The sequence below is a fragment of the Sardina pilchardus genome, chromosome 7, assembly GCF_963854185.1.
Source record: "Sardina pilchardus chromosome 7, fSarPil1.1, whole genome shotgun sequence".
Taxonomy (NCBI): domain Eukaryota; kingdom Metazoa; phylum Chordata; class Actinopteri; order Clupeiformes; family Clupeidae; genus Sardina; species Sardina pilchardus.
The window spans coordinates 19,619,132-19,634,131 of record NC_085000.1 but is presented as its reverse complement, the minus strand read 5'-3'; the positions used below and the strand labels follow the sequence as shown (position 1 = coordinate 19,634,131).

Below are 15,000 nucleotides of genomic sequence, written 5' to 3'. Positions count from 1 at the left end.
CTTGAGCACACTGCTATCAGTAGCCAACACACCAGAGAGGAACCCATTGGGCCAGAGCTGCTCCCACCCACACTCCCTCCGTGCACAAAGAGAGAGGAGGGTATCAGTTCCTCTCTTGGGCAGCTGAATGGGTGATAGTGGCAATCCGCTAGGCGCCTCTGCCATTTCGCTTCGACATTCAGTGCACACAGGAGGTGGCAGAAAAGCTATAAACAAAACGGTTAATGAAGCGCTTCCAGCTCCTGATAGAGCTCGACTTTCAAAGAAGAGTCGGAGGGACAGCGGAGAGAAATTAATGAATACTCAATGCAAGGTGAGGCCAAGGTGTGTGTGTGTGTGTTTGTGTGTGTGTGTGTGTGTGTGTGTGTGTGTGTGTGTGTGTGTGTGTGTGTGTGTGTGTGTGTGTGTGTGTGTGTGTGTGTGTGTGAGAGTGTGAGTGTGTGTGTGTGTAGTATGTGCGAATGTGAGTGTGTGAGTGTGGAGTGTGTATCCCCAAGTAAAAAGGAGAAAAACCTGTTTCAAAATTATAAAAAGTTATGCGTTACAACTTAGCAAAACTTCACTCATTAGCGAAGGGCGATGAAGAAGGCTAATCATTAAGTCCATTTCCACCGTGACTTCAAGAGAGTAAAAAAAAAAAAACCCATCAACATTTGAAGTTGGTAAATGCCGAAAACATTCACAGGGCTTCAGCAAGTACTGACCAAAACTGTGTGAGGCTACCGACCCCTGTCAGAGTGCCAGTCCGCAGGGCCTCAGCTGTGACAACAAAACGACATGGAATCCTCTCCGTGCGGTATGTCAGGGAATGCATCGGAGCCACATCCTGTAGCCATGCGGCCACCGCGGCCAGGCCCACACCACACACAGCCTGGCATTCCACCCAGCGCTAGTGCTAGCTCAGAACCTGCTGGGATCCGCAGGAGTAGGGTGGTGGCGGTGGCGGCGGCGGCACACAGGCAGAAACGAGGCGCGCACACCATCGCCTGGAAACCATTTCATTAGCCGCCGTGAAAGGTGTCAAAACAGAGTTGAAAGTGCAGATCAGATAGCACACTGGCAGAGTACAATGGAGCGGCACAACACCGGGGGGATCCTTTGAAGTGTTTGGCTTTATTTCCATTTGCCATTCTTTTTCACTCATTCGCTTTGAGAGAGAGCGAGAGAGGGAGAGAGAGAGAGAGAGAGAGAGAGAGAGAGAGAAAGAGAAAGAGGGATGTTGAGAGAGAGAGGGATAGAGCGAGAGAGAGAGAGAGAGAGAGAGAGAGAGAGAGAGAGAGAGAGAGAGAGAGAGAGAGAGAGAGAGAGAGAGAGCTGGGGCTGTAGGTTAGTGCTTGTGTTTTCCCTGGGTGCGGTGAGTCAGGCACAGAACCAGAGTGTTCAGAGGTCTCCCCGATGACTGGCACAGAGTGGGAGTCATCCAGCCTATTCACCACACACACACACACACACACACACACACACAGTACATGTACTTGCGCTCGCGCGCACACACACACACAGACACAGCAAGCCTATACGAGAAACAAAAGAGTCCTCTTGGCAAGGGGGGTGTCTACTCCTGCCTTTAGTGAAACCCCAGACAAGAACAAGCAAACACAAACAAAAAAGTAAACAGGTTGCTCGCAGAAAAAGCTGAAAGGAGCTGCAGACAGCCGTTCGTTCCTGAGGAGATTTTTTTTTCCAGGCTTTTTGGTCTGCTGGCGTTCTCTGGGCTTTTTTTTTTTTTCGGTATACTCTCCCCAGCTCGCCTCGTACTGTATGGGCTGCCAGCTGTGCCTCAGCAGACCAGTGTGTGTTTAGCTGAAAGGCGGCCTCCAGCTATGTTCCCTCAAGCTGCACGGCTCCTCCAACAACAAGCAAGCAAGAGGAGAGAGCGGCTCAGACGCCAGCCAGCCAGCCAGCCAGCCAGCCAGTCAGTCAGTCAGTCGGCGCAGCCCACACACTGAGCTGTGCCAGCCACCGCGGTTTTAATAAACCACCCTCTCTTAAGCAAATTGTCTACAGCATTTTTTCTGATGGGATGATAGCTCAAACCCTAACCCCCCCTCCCCCCCCACACACCAAAAATCTCTTCTCGACTGCTCGAGTAATTTTAGAAAAAGAGACAAACGCGAGATTTTGGAACGGCCTCTGGGAAATCTGAGGCTTATACCCAATCCTTCGATGAAGCACACACATTCTCATTCATGACAGAATTAGGCTCGTGGAGTTTAGGGGAAATGAAATTTTCTCTTGGAATTTACTGGTGTGTGTGTGTGTATATGGGTGTGTGTGTGTGTGTGTGTGTGTGTGTGTGTGTGTGTGTGTGTGTGTGTGTGTGTGTGTGTGTGTGTGTGTGTGTGAATGTGTGTGTGTATGTGTGTGTGTGTGTGTGTGTGTGTGTGTGTGTGTGTGTGTGTGTGTGTGTGTGTGTGTGTGTGTGTCTGTCTGTCTCTGGCTGGCTCACTTCCACTGAGATAACATGGCTCTGATATGATGTAATGGCATAGGTGCTGATATGGGGCTTGTGTGACCCAGTGGCCGAGCTCCTGCCGGACCCCCGCGCCGCGGCGCGCTAAAATGAGGGATGAGGTGTCACTCAGGAGCGACAGGGGAGCTTTGACGGATGGATGCCTCCCTGAGCGACAGCAGGAGAGGGGACGCTCGGCTGATTGCGGCCAGAGATGACCTCGCGAGTGGCCTTATGGATTAGCCACTGGAGCGGGCCAGGCGCCGGGAAGAAAGGGAGAGAGAGAGAGAGAGAGAGAGAGAGAGAGAGAGAGAGAGAGAGAGAGAGAGAGAGAGAGAGAGAGAGAGAGAGAGAAGGAAAAAGAGAGAGAGGGAAAAGAGAGAGAGAAAGAGAGAGAGAGAGAGAGAGAGAGAGAGAGAGAGGGAGAGAGAGAGAGGGAGAGAGAGAGAAAAAGAGAGAGGGAAAAGAAAGAGAGAAAGAGAGAGAGGGAGGGAGAGAGGGAACAGTGCCACTAACCACCCCGCAGCCATGAAAACAATGGCAGGCATGCAGTGGAAGTGAGGAGAGATGAAGAGGGAAAAAAGAGTCATGTGATGACTACATCCCTCCGAGGAGACACGGGGACTCTGCGGTGACCTCACTCAGAGATTTGAAGGCTTTCACAAAAAGCCAATATTTATCCCAACGGAACTTCAGCAAAGCACGCTCCGTCTGACAGGTTCTGAGGAGTGTGTGGAGAACGCTGGAAGAGGGGGGTGGTGGGGCGTGGGGTGGCGTGGTGTTGGGGGGGCGTTGGATGAATCGGCGACGGAATTGTTTCACATCCGTCAACAGAAAGCCAACCCTCTTGACAATTCCGTACAAGAGTTCAATAGTGCCACAAAGCCAGTTAATTAGAACGGTTGGCAAGGCAATACTCTTGTTTTGCTCAGCACGGACTCTCTGTTTCCTTTGCATGACGCCCGTCTTATATCTCTCCTGGCCCTGAAACTTCAGCAGAAATTCATATGTGCACGCACAGCATTTCAGTGGATACAGGCAAATCTTCACAGCACATGCCAGACTTCAAATAACTACACATTTCTTCTGAACATTCAAACAGGAGCAGAAATGACTCAAACGAATGCGTTCACACACTCACAGAACAAAATGAGATGTGGGTAAATTTACATTAAGATCATGCTATTTTTCCCTCCACTAAAATTGGATCTATCTTAGCATGATCACCCTTCCTACTCATTCTTATTAATTGGCTGGTACAACCATAAACCGACCGTAACATTTGCATCATGTCAATTCAGCATGGAGGGGTGTTTCAAAGTAATGACTTCTGGCAGCTTTTCTGTGGTGGAGCAGCTGAGCGAGAGGCTGCCATCTAATTAAGTGATCTTCAGCTTGTTGACTAGCTGGGGCTGAGCAGCGAGGGGGAACCAGGGGCGACGGGCTGGGCCGTCTCAGAGGGACTCGGCCTTTAATAAAGGACACTTTGGACCAGGAGAGGCTTCTGGAGGATCCAGGAAAATAATTAAAGTAGAACGTCAAGATACCTCTCAAGGTTTCGGAGGAAAGGGTGGCTTCGCTCAAAATCTGTAGTCCGTTCACTTCCGAGCAAACGCTGTTGTTTCTTTTCTTTCCTCGCTCTGCATGGTCTTCAACCAGAAAACAACGTGAAAGCAATGTTTGTTTTTCCGCATACCCTCAAACGAAGTTTGTGCAGCCGCGACGAGAACGTTGAGCCGGGCTCTCTGAAGCATGCTGCTGAGTAAGTCCTGTATAAGTGCATCACCGGAGAGAGAGAGCCAGCGCCGTGCTAATCCCACGCCTCCACCGCGCTCGCCTGGAGCCCCACACCCCGCGCCCCTGTGTCCCCGCGTTCCTGCGTCCCGCTCCGCCTCTCCTCCGTCAGGGACAAGAGACCAGGCTGGAGCAGCAGATGACTTGGCAGGGGCGGACGGAGACGGCTCAAGGCACGCAGCACACACACACACACACGGGTCTTCTGGACGAGGCCCAGGAATTAGTGTGTGAGCGCCAGCACACACACACACACACACACACCTCCTCCTCCTCCTCCTCCTCCTCCTCGGCAGCGCCATTCTTCCTCCCAGTCCCCTCCGATTAGCCGGACAGACGCAGAGGCATTTGGAAATTAGGATTTAATACACTTTGAATAATGGAAGCTGAAGGTCAGTTACAGCCACCGCGTCCCGTCACAGCACCCAGTGCCAGGAGAGTGAGACAGCACCCAGTGCCAGGAGAGTGAGACAGCACCCAGTGCCAGGAGAGTGAGGCACTATCACAGCACCCAGTGCCAGGAGGGTGAGACGCCATCACAGCACCCAGTGCCAGAGGAGTGAGAGAGTGAGACGCCATCACAGCACCCAGTGCCAGAGGAGTGAGAGAGTGAGACACCATCACAGCACCCAGTGCCAGGAGAGTGAGACAGCACCAGGAGAGTGAGACAGCACCCAGTGCCAGGAGAGTGAGACAGCACCCAGTGTCAGAAGAGTGAGACGCTATCACAGCACACACAGCACCCAGTGCCAGAGGAGTGAGAGAGTGAGACATCATCACAGCACCCAGTACCAGGAGAGTGAGACAGCACCAGGAGAGTGAGACAGCATCACATCACCCACAGCACCCAGTGCCAGGAGAGTGAGACATCATCACAGCACTCAGTACCAGGAGAGTGAGACAGCACCCAATGCCAGGAGAGTGAGACAGCACCCAGTGCCAGGAGAGTGAGACGCCATCACAGCACCCAGTGCCAGGAGAGTGAGACAGCATCACAGCACCCAGTGCCAGGAGAGTGAGACAGCATCACAGCACCCAGTGCCAGGAGAGTGAGACAGCACCCAGTGCCAGGAGAGTGAGACACCATCACAGCACCCAGTGCCAGGAGAGTGAGACAGCATCACAGCACCCACAGCACCCAGTGCCAGGAGAGTGAGACAGCACCCAGTGCCAGAAGAGTGAGAGAGTGAGAGCCCATCACAGCACCCAGTGCCAGAGGAGTGAAAGAGTGAGACGCCATCACAGCACCCAGTGCCAGGGGAGTGAGAGGCCCACGCCGCTCTGATGCTGTGAATACACCTGATCCCGGGCTGGTCGATCATAAATAAATAAAGCGATGAATAACTGAATCGGAGCAAACGAGAAGAGGAAGGTGTGGTCCCTGCTTTTGATTAATTAACGCTGTTATTAATCAGGGGAAAGGTACGAGGGTGAGTTCACACCCGCTGTCCCCTGAGGGCCACGCGCCTTGGTGGGAGAAGCGGGGAGTGGGGGAGCAGTAGGAGCGGGCGCTGGGGGGAGAGCGCCGCAGCCAAGGTTGCACGTGAGCCCGCCGGTCTTGGCACGGCGAAGCAGACCAGCGTTCCAAACGCCGGCGCTCCAAAGTGCCTTTGCTCGGCCGCTCACAGCACAGCACAGCACAGCATAGCACAGTCTCCTTCACGAGGCGCGTGTGTGTGTGTGTGTGTGTGTGTGTGTGTGCGTGTGTGTGCGTGTGCGTGTGCGTGTGTGTGTGTGTGCGTGCGTGTGTGTGGGTGCATCTGTGTGTGTATGTGTGTGTGTGTGTGTGCGCGTGTGCGTGTGCATGTGCGTGTGTGTGTGTGCGTATGTGTGTGTGCGTGTGTGTGTGTGTGTGTGTGTGTACATGTGTGTGTGTGTGTGTGTGTGTGTGTGTGTGTGTGCGTGTGTGTGTGTGTATGTGTGTGGGGAGGACAGGCACTATTTACTGGAGCCACACGCTCGGATATGATGGTGCGGGGAGGGAGGGGGAGGGGGGGTGTCACCTGACAGCCAGATGAGGCAGACGGTAAATCAGAGGGAAAGTGAGCGGGGCCGACTGAAGCGCACAGCCCAGCGTCTTCCAGAGGAGCTGCTGGCAGGAGCCGCACTGCACGCGCGCCACCGCCGCCGCCGAGATGGGAAGCGCCACGCAGCAATTGTCGAATTTCTAAGAGGCCACATTTTATGTTAGAGCCAAAACTGGGTCAGGCAGGAAAGTGGGGGAAACTAAATGGGTGAAGGGAAAAAAAAAAAAATCATAGCCGAGGAGCATTCACACATATCTGACACGCACACACACACACACACTGACATACTTTTTCACATGCTGTCAACTTGCAGTCATTACACACTTTGACAAATCCATAGTGAGTGTGTGCATATGTGAACATACTGCCTACACACACACACACACACACACGCACACACACACACACACGCACACCTATGACAGCATTGAATCTTCATCTCATGTTTCACACAATATCTCTGCAGACGTTACACAACCACACGGACACATCTCCCTGCACCCCACTTTCCTTTCCTTTTCTTTTTAACAAGTCGGCATAACCCCGGTGCATTTGCAAGTTTTCCGGGGCACACAAATGAGTATTGATAAATGTGTGTGTAAGCTGGGCCAAACCCCAGGGAGCCGGCGGAGCAGGAGCTGTGCGGTGCTGCGGTGCTGCTCTTTGGGGGGGGAGAGATAGCAGCTCATAACTTATTTATACACACCAGCGCCGCTCCCAGCGGAATGCTCCATTAACTAGAGTCAAATTAAGGGTTGCTCATTACTCCACAAATCTCCTTTTCATCATGTTCTAAACAAACCCCAAGTACGCTGGAATACATGACGGGAGAGATTAAGGAACCCCCCCCCCCCATTCATGTATATTTCTATCCGTTCCATTGTAATAAAGCAGATCGAAGGACAAAGAAAAAAAAAGAAAAATAAATCAACCTTTGCTCCAGTGTGCCAGAAAAGAAGGAATGAAGGGAAGGAGACATGTATATGTGAATGTCGTGCATGTCTTTGGCAGAGATATCCATATGCACTATGGCATATCCTGAGGTGGGGGTACTCAGTATAGCATCTGTGTGCTCTTCTGTGCTCTTGGAATATTCCAGTAAGTGTATTTCTGTAATGGTGGTGGTGGTGGAGGTGGGGGTGGTGGAGGTGGTGGAGGTGGTGGTGGTTGTGGTGGTAGTGGCAGTGGTGGTGGTGGTGGTGGTGGTAATGGTGGTGGTGGTGGTGGTGGTGATGTTTAACACGTCTGACTGGTCACACAGCCGGTGGAGGCCAGATCCACGCGTTTGCTTTAACACCATTATACATCTGGCCATTACGGCGCGCGCGCGCTCGCTTTAGGTGACCCGGCAAATGTTCTGGTCGCGTTCTGTTGTTGTTTGTGCCTTTCTTTTGTTTCTTTGTGTTTATTTCGTCTTATGAGCCTCTCAAGTGCAGCTTACACAAGCAATTTTACGCCTGGTCAGATTTAATGTGCGCCGTTGTTTATCCGCTGTCATGCAGGATTCTGATTTATATACACTTGATTAGCAAACGTTGCTCATTATATTTTGAAGTAAAAGGGTTGTGCACTTTTTGCTCTGTGTTTTGACCATTAAAAAGATACTTAGTGATCGCGTGTGACTTAATGCGTGTGGCATTAAGAAATTGCTGGTCCGTTCCTCATTAAACATGCAAAATCTCCTCTCGCATATTATCTTTTTCCCATCAACTACTTCCTCTAAGACCTGTCTTCTTCTATTCAACCTAGCACAGTAATCTGACAGTTCTTTGCCAAATGGGACATTATTATGACATTAAGTCCCAGTCCATAATAGCGAAACTGGGTGCAGTTGGAATTTTAATCTACGGTCTCACATTGAGGGACACACTGACATATCAACAGTTGGGACTATTACTGAACAAGAGGCTGAGAATAAGCTAATTGGGTCACCTTGAGCGGATTCTAAAGTAGCACATGGTACGTGTGAAGGGAGAGTTCTGGAGCCGAGAGCTTCCATATCCCTTAAGAAGAGCTTCTACGGTGGGATGTCATTAAAAGCGGGGGCTAATGCTGCAACCATTAGCTTCCACAGCAATCAATGGAACTGGCTACACCAGATGTAAGCGCACTGCGCACATTTGAAAAACTAGACCAGTCTTCTAAAACTACTTCAGTTGTACTCCCAGTGCCCATCTATGCTTTTATCTGCTATTACTGTTTGGTTTTTGTGTATGTAAAGCACATTGAATGACCTCTGTGTATGTAATGCGCTACATATAAATAAATAAACTTGACTTGACTTGACTTGACTTGACAGTGTAGCCTGTCTGTAAGGAGCCAGAATGTTGAATGCAAACATGTCTTTGTTTCAGTGGATTCTACACATTCCACAGTAATTTCCCGCATATAAGCCGCATTGTGTATAAGCCGGACAATGTTTTATGCAAGTTAAAAGAAACAAAACCATATTAACACCATATCAACTGCCCCCCTGTATTAACCTCATAGCTGAAGAGATGCTGCAAATCCAATGTATAAACCGCGGCTAATAGTCAGGATATTACAGTACTTGGAGCCTTAGCCTTGTCCCTCCTTTCCAAACACACAAACAGCCTCCTTCTCAGTGGAGCCCCATGTTCACCATGTCTCTGACAATAGCCTCCTGCGTGGGCCAAATGGGCTCCCCCTGATTAGACACAGGCATAGGGGTTTATACCCCGGCTGCAATGCAGGCAGCATGTCATGGGTTCTGTGCTGCGGCTGTGTCGGTGTGTATATGTTTGTGCATGTGTGTGTGTGTTTGTGATTGTGTCTTTGCTTGTGTGTGTGTGTGTGTGTGTGTGTGTGTGTTGGTGTGTAATGTGCTTGTGTGTATGTGTTTGTGCATGTGTGTGTGTGTGTGTGTTGGTGTGTAATGTGTTTGTGTGTATGTGCTTTGTGCATGTGTGTGTGTGTTTGTGATTGTGTCTTTACATGTGTGTGTGCGTTGATGCATAATGTGTTGTGTTTGTGCATGTGTGTGTTTGTGATTGGGTCTTTATGTGTGTGTGTGTGTGTGTGTGTGTGTGTGTGTGTGTGGGTGTATGGGGGGGTAGAGGTGGGAGATAGAAGCTGCTAATCCCTGTCATTTCCTCTCTGAGGCAGGCGAAGGCGCGCGCGGGGGGCTCGGCGTTGAGGCTCGACTCTGCGGAGCAGCCAGATAAAAGCGCGGGCCGTAATTGGATTGAGGTAGGATACCTCATGACCAATTAATATCCCAAATAAAGCGCGGCGTGGTGCGGCGCGGCTCGGAGCGGCACGGAGAGCCTGGGAGCGCCGGCGGAGAAGGGAAGGTGTGCAGTCGGGAGCGGGGAGATAAGGGCCGGCCTTGTTGCCTGGCGGCGGCCGACGCCGGTAAACACGTGTATACATCCAGCAGACCGGGGGCTCGGAGCGGGCGAGCGGAGACTAACAGCGGAGTTAAGGGAACGCCGAGCCGCTCGACACGGACTGGCAATTGCTATCCGGAGCTTCTTCCCTCTTCCAGAAAATGAGATTTTGAGACATTCGAAGCCGGAGAGTGTGTTTTTTTTTTTGGTGGGAGGGGTGGTGTGTTTGTGGATGTCTGTTTATCACTCTGGGCACAAGACACACAGAAAATGAGGGCACTTTGGTGTGAGCACAACATGGTGTGTGTGTTTGTGCGCATGAATGTGTCTGCACATAGGCACACATTTCTGGGCGCTAGGGGGGAAATGGGTTGTCAACCTGTTGAAAAAGCTGTGCGTACACGACTATGGTAATTGTGTATGTAAAGATTCACACATCAGCGAGCACAGTGTGTGTGTTTGTGTGTACGTGTGTGTGTGCGTGCGTGCACGCATTTGAGTGTGTGCGTGCGTGTGTGTGTTTACAGTCAAGGAAGTTTATGCCGATGAGTAAACCACACGCTCCAATACCCATGGAGCACTCACTTGGCATTCCACTGGTAGACAGTCCATGTGCACAAGAGAGAGAGAGAGAGAGAGAGACAGAGAGAGAGAGAGAGGGAGACAGAGAGAGAGAGGGAGAGACAGAGAGAGAGAGAGAGAAAGAGAGAGAGAGGGATACCGAGAGAGAGAGAGAGAGAGAGGGAGACAGAGAGAAAGAGAGAGAGGAAGACAGAGAGAGAGAGGGAGAGAGACAGAGAGAGAGAGAGAGAGAGAGAGAGAGAGAAAGCGAAAGCAGGAGATGTGATTGATATTGGTTTTTATGCAAATGTAGCATTTGGAAATGTAGAACACGATACAATTTGCATAGTCATTCAGCCAGTGCTGTTTATAAGCGCATAAATCCACTGCTCTTTCTATTCCACCAGCTGCTGGCAGAGCAGCGCGCCGCCATACACTCTGAACAAAGCTCAACGCCAGGGCCACAGCGGGGAGCCGAGAGGTCCAGGATTAATTGTGTATATACATTTGGGCGTGTGTGTGTGTGTGTGTTTAAGTGCGGCGCATTGTATTTGTGTGTGTGTGTGTGTGCTGTGCGCGTTGAGTTTTTATTTACATGTGTGCACGGCTGGAAAATTGCTTGTATCTGTTTGGGCGTGTAGGACTGCGCGTGTGTATTTCTGTATGTGTGCTTTTCTGTATACTTGCTTTTCTGCTAAGATATTTTTTTGAGTGAGGGTTAAGAGGATACAAATGGTTGGTGTTTGAGTGTGTGTGCGTGTGTGTGTGTGTGTGTGTGTGTGTGTGCGTGTGTGTGTGTGTGTGTGTGTGACTCCACATACAGTAAGTAATGTGTGGCGTGTGACGTTCATGACCAATCTCCCAACAACAACAACTACAAAGACAACACATCTCTGTGACAGAGCGCACCGCGTCTGTCACGCAAGCGGGCGCATTCCCGCCAGTAAGAACAATGGGAACCGAGTTTGCGCTTGAACAGACATTACACATAGTTCACACATACAGGAGATAAGAAAAGAAATGTTGAAATGCATATGTTGAAAAGTAAAGAATAACTATGTATTATGTCGTTGGAGGATGCGAAAGAATAGTGGTTAGGCCGTGCGCTAAACATGGCTATAGCGGCTAATGCAAGGCATAATGTCGGGACAGTTGTGGCGGGTTTCGTGCGCGCATAATTGACATCTTATATGAAATCGCTGTGACTGTGCCAATGTTTGTCTGTGTATTGTGTATTGTCTATTCTATGTATTGTTGTCCTTACCTGATGTCTACCTGTCTTCCGGGGTGCGACAAGAGTGTCGGAGGTGAGACCCAGTTAAAGGGACGGGGCGCGCTCCCATGAGGGAAGCGCTCATGGAGACAGGGGTGTTTCTGTAGTTTTGTTTTATTTGTGATTTTGGGGGACTATAGCGAAGTAGTTATGATTAGACAGGAATGTTGTCAAGTAAGGTATTGCGCTTGTTTAGTATCTAGCCTAAGAGGATACGTTATTGCGCTAATTGATTGTTTGCTGTGTTTGGTCCGCGCCAATAGCATATACAGTATGTATTGGGTATTGGGCGCTTCATTCGGGAGATGGGCCTCTGCCGTGAGAGGGCACATTGTCTCGGTCAGTGTATGGGTACGTAAGGGCCTAGCTTTAGTGGGCATTGTCCCATGTTTGTGTTTTTCGTTTGATCAGTGTTTTTCTTTTGTTTGTTTATGTCTCATGTCTTAAACCTACCGGTAGCTTAATAAAAAAAAGAAGTTTTCTTCTACTTTGGCATCTCTCGACCTGAGTCTATACATCTGCACGGACACATTATCACAATCTCCATAGCACTTTTTAAGGCACCCAAGCCCTTCCAGCACGGCTACTCACCTCAGACATGTTCACCCGGCCCTCCTGGAAGGAGCAGTCATTGGCGTTGTGAGTGCACATGTGCCGGTACTTGCACCAGTGGCAGGGGAAGGAGCCATTCACACACGAAAGACACCTGCGCAGGGCAGAAGAGGGGAAAGGGGAGGAAAGGAAGAGAGTTCAAATCACACGGCATCTTTTTTGATGATGGAGTTTTTAAACGAAGCCTGGAGATTTTTTGTTAAGGCTCATCATGCTTCTCCATTCGTGCTTCTCTCATGTATTGATGAGGCTGTTCACTGGTGATTTAGAGGAGTGGAGTGTGGGAAGAAGTGGGGGGGGGGGGGGGGTAGATCAAAGAGCACTGGGGCGAGGGACTGCTTACCATCTCATAAATGAGTTATTAAAAAAGGCAGAGGGAGAGAGAAAAAAAGTTACGAGACAAGCGGGAGAGAGAAAGAAGGAGAAATGGAGGTGGAAGACATGAAGAGCAAAAAAGTTAAAGAGAGGAGAGGAATTGAGCTGAAGAACTGAGAAGAAGTTCATGAAGAAGAGAAACGAGAGTGGAGACGAGGATGTGATTGGGGAGGAGAGTTCAAGAGAGAGGATGAATCAAGGAGTGTTCGCAGCCACAAAGCCATTCAACAACAACAGAGACCAAACAGGGATATTTTTCAAGCAAAGGAGACCCAGACAATGAGTAGACAACAGCATGACCCCAGAGACAATACACAACAAATTAAGCCATGAACTTCAAAATGTTCTTTTCAAGAATATCTATAACAAAAAAAAAACACGAGAAAGAAAATTGGCCAGATTCTCTTCTGTATTCGATGAAAAGACGAGACAGCGACATTTCATCATCACTGTATTCACAGAAACATTCAAAGGAGACACATTATCAGTACCAAAACACTTGAGGCCCTCGGAAAAAAAAAAACAGGGACCAAACTCATTTGGATCAATTAGGTTGGTGATTTGTCCAATTAAGTCATTTAACAATCATTTCCAGGCGACATTAGAATGCAGCTGCGCCCTGAAGGTCACGGACGGCTGTCTAAGTGGACCACGTGACGGCGTGAATAAGGGAGTCAACCTTCACCCAGTCTAAAGAAGATGGAGCTCTGTGCTCACGGAGGAGGTGTGTGTGTGTGTGTGTGTGTGTGTGTGTGTGTGTGTGTGTGTGTGTGTGTGTGTGTGTGTGTGTGTGTGCGCGTGTGTGTGTGTGTCTTTGGAGTGCCGACTCCAAAGACAGCACCCCGATATGTGGGGCAGGTGAAAAATGCTTTAACCATTGATGTTACCCAAAAAATAGGTTGGCTATGTGATTTATGTAGCACAAGGAAAAAAAATAGTGGTGGCTGGCAAATCATATGACAAAGCATGAGATGAATCCGCTTCAGTATGAATAAACCATGATGAAGTGCATGGCCTAGAACTGACAAAAAGTACTGTTGAGAACTTTCATTAAAAAAAGAAAAGAAGAGGAGCAAGCAGCTAGTTTTTTTTCTCAAAAAAAGGCAATCCTTCTGGCAATCCCAGAAAACACATCTTTCCTGAAGGACATGTCAAGCTCCGCACACATCACCCTCATTTGACTGGCAAATCCTGTGACATGACTCAGGGAAAAAAAAAATATCACAACGATGCTCCGACCTGTCACTGCTGCGGAGCCCGGGGGCTAGTCTTTGGCAGGGTCAAAGAGGGGGGGGGGGCACCAGACCTCCACAGACAACAGTCACTCGGAGGCTCACAGACGCGGCTCTCTGCCGCGCGCCGCCGGACACTGACACCACTGCACCAGAGAGACGGAGGAGGCTGCTGCCTTGGAACACTGGATGCACCCGGTTCCTTGTGCCCGTGGCAAATATTAAAGGCCCCGCGCTGACATAAGCTGTGGGAGGAAGATAAGGTGCTCTGCTCTCCCCCCCACCCATTCCCAAGCCTTCCTAAGCTTGAAACGCTTCAATGTATATGAATTAGCTGCCTGTACTTACAGTTAACAAGGTTATGGGATGATTTGGTATGCCAAATACTTCAGTCAACACTGTCTATTAACTGTAAGACACATTGTGCACAGATCAGTGCGTTCGCTTCTGAAAATCCTCATAGCTTGTACAGTGGAATTTGGTTTGCTTTTGACTTAAGAGCTGTTGCAGTTTCCATTTGCTCTATTCTACATGGTCCACACGAGACATAATGAAGAGTCGTCATTTAAGCTGAAGGAACTCAAGGACTTTTCATACCCACAAATACCTCTTAACAAAATGAAGATATTGACACCTTTAATGTATTACGAGCTTAATATACAATTCAAATTCATAGTGTACATGGTGTTCTGAATCTGTTAAGTGTATGATATGGGTTAAGATTGGTTCTTTGGAGACTACGGTTGCTGTTTGATTGATGTGTTTGTAAGAGTGAGTGTGGATTTCATCTGTGTTGATAACCTGCTGCTGAACTCGATCAGAAACACCCCCCTCTCCCCGAGCACTGCTGACTATTGATCTCCTTAAGAGGTTCAGATCACAAGGGAGGTGCCCTATTGACACCTGTTTTCTACTGAACGTGGGGCCTCGTATTCCAACGCCACAGGAAAAACAAAACCAATACACTCACGCACACACACACACACAATCTGAGAACTTACATTACGCACCGCCACACATACAGTATATACACACACACACACACACACACATAAAGCCAAGACTGCAGGCTGTGAAAATCCATATGCATAATGCCTTTGTAGAGACCAGGTGAAGCGATTCACATGCCTTTCGTTTCTCCAACTGTTGAAATCAGCGCTTAACAAAACCCACAATGACCACGTCGCATCGGACTTGACGACAGATTGGAACAAATTGGGAAACGCGCGGAAGCCAGTTTGCACAATCACAAAAGCCATAAAAAGGGCCAGCTGTTGCTGTGCTTTGGGGACGTCCCTGACCCCGTCCTGCCGCGCCAAAGCGC

General features: G+C 49.5%; 1 protein-coding gene across 1 annotated transcript in view; it reads right to left on the bottom strand.

The window, feature by feature from the left end:
* plxna1a (plexin A1a) overlaps positions 1-15,000 on the bottom strand; it is a 172,398-nt gene that overhangs the window by 59,659 nt on the left and 97,739 nt on the right. The window contains exon 9 of the mRNA XM_062541106.1: positions 12,049-12,163. Coding sequence (XP_062397090.1) covers positions 12,049-12,163 — 115 coding nt within the window. The remainder of the gene's footprint in view (positions 1-12,048; positions 12,164-15,000) is intronic.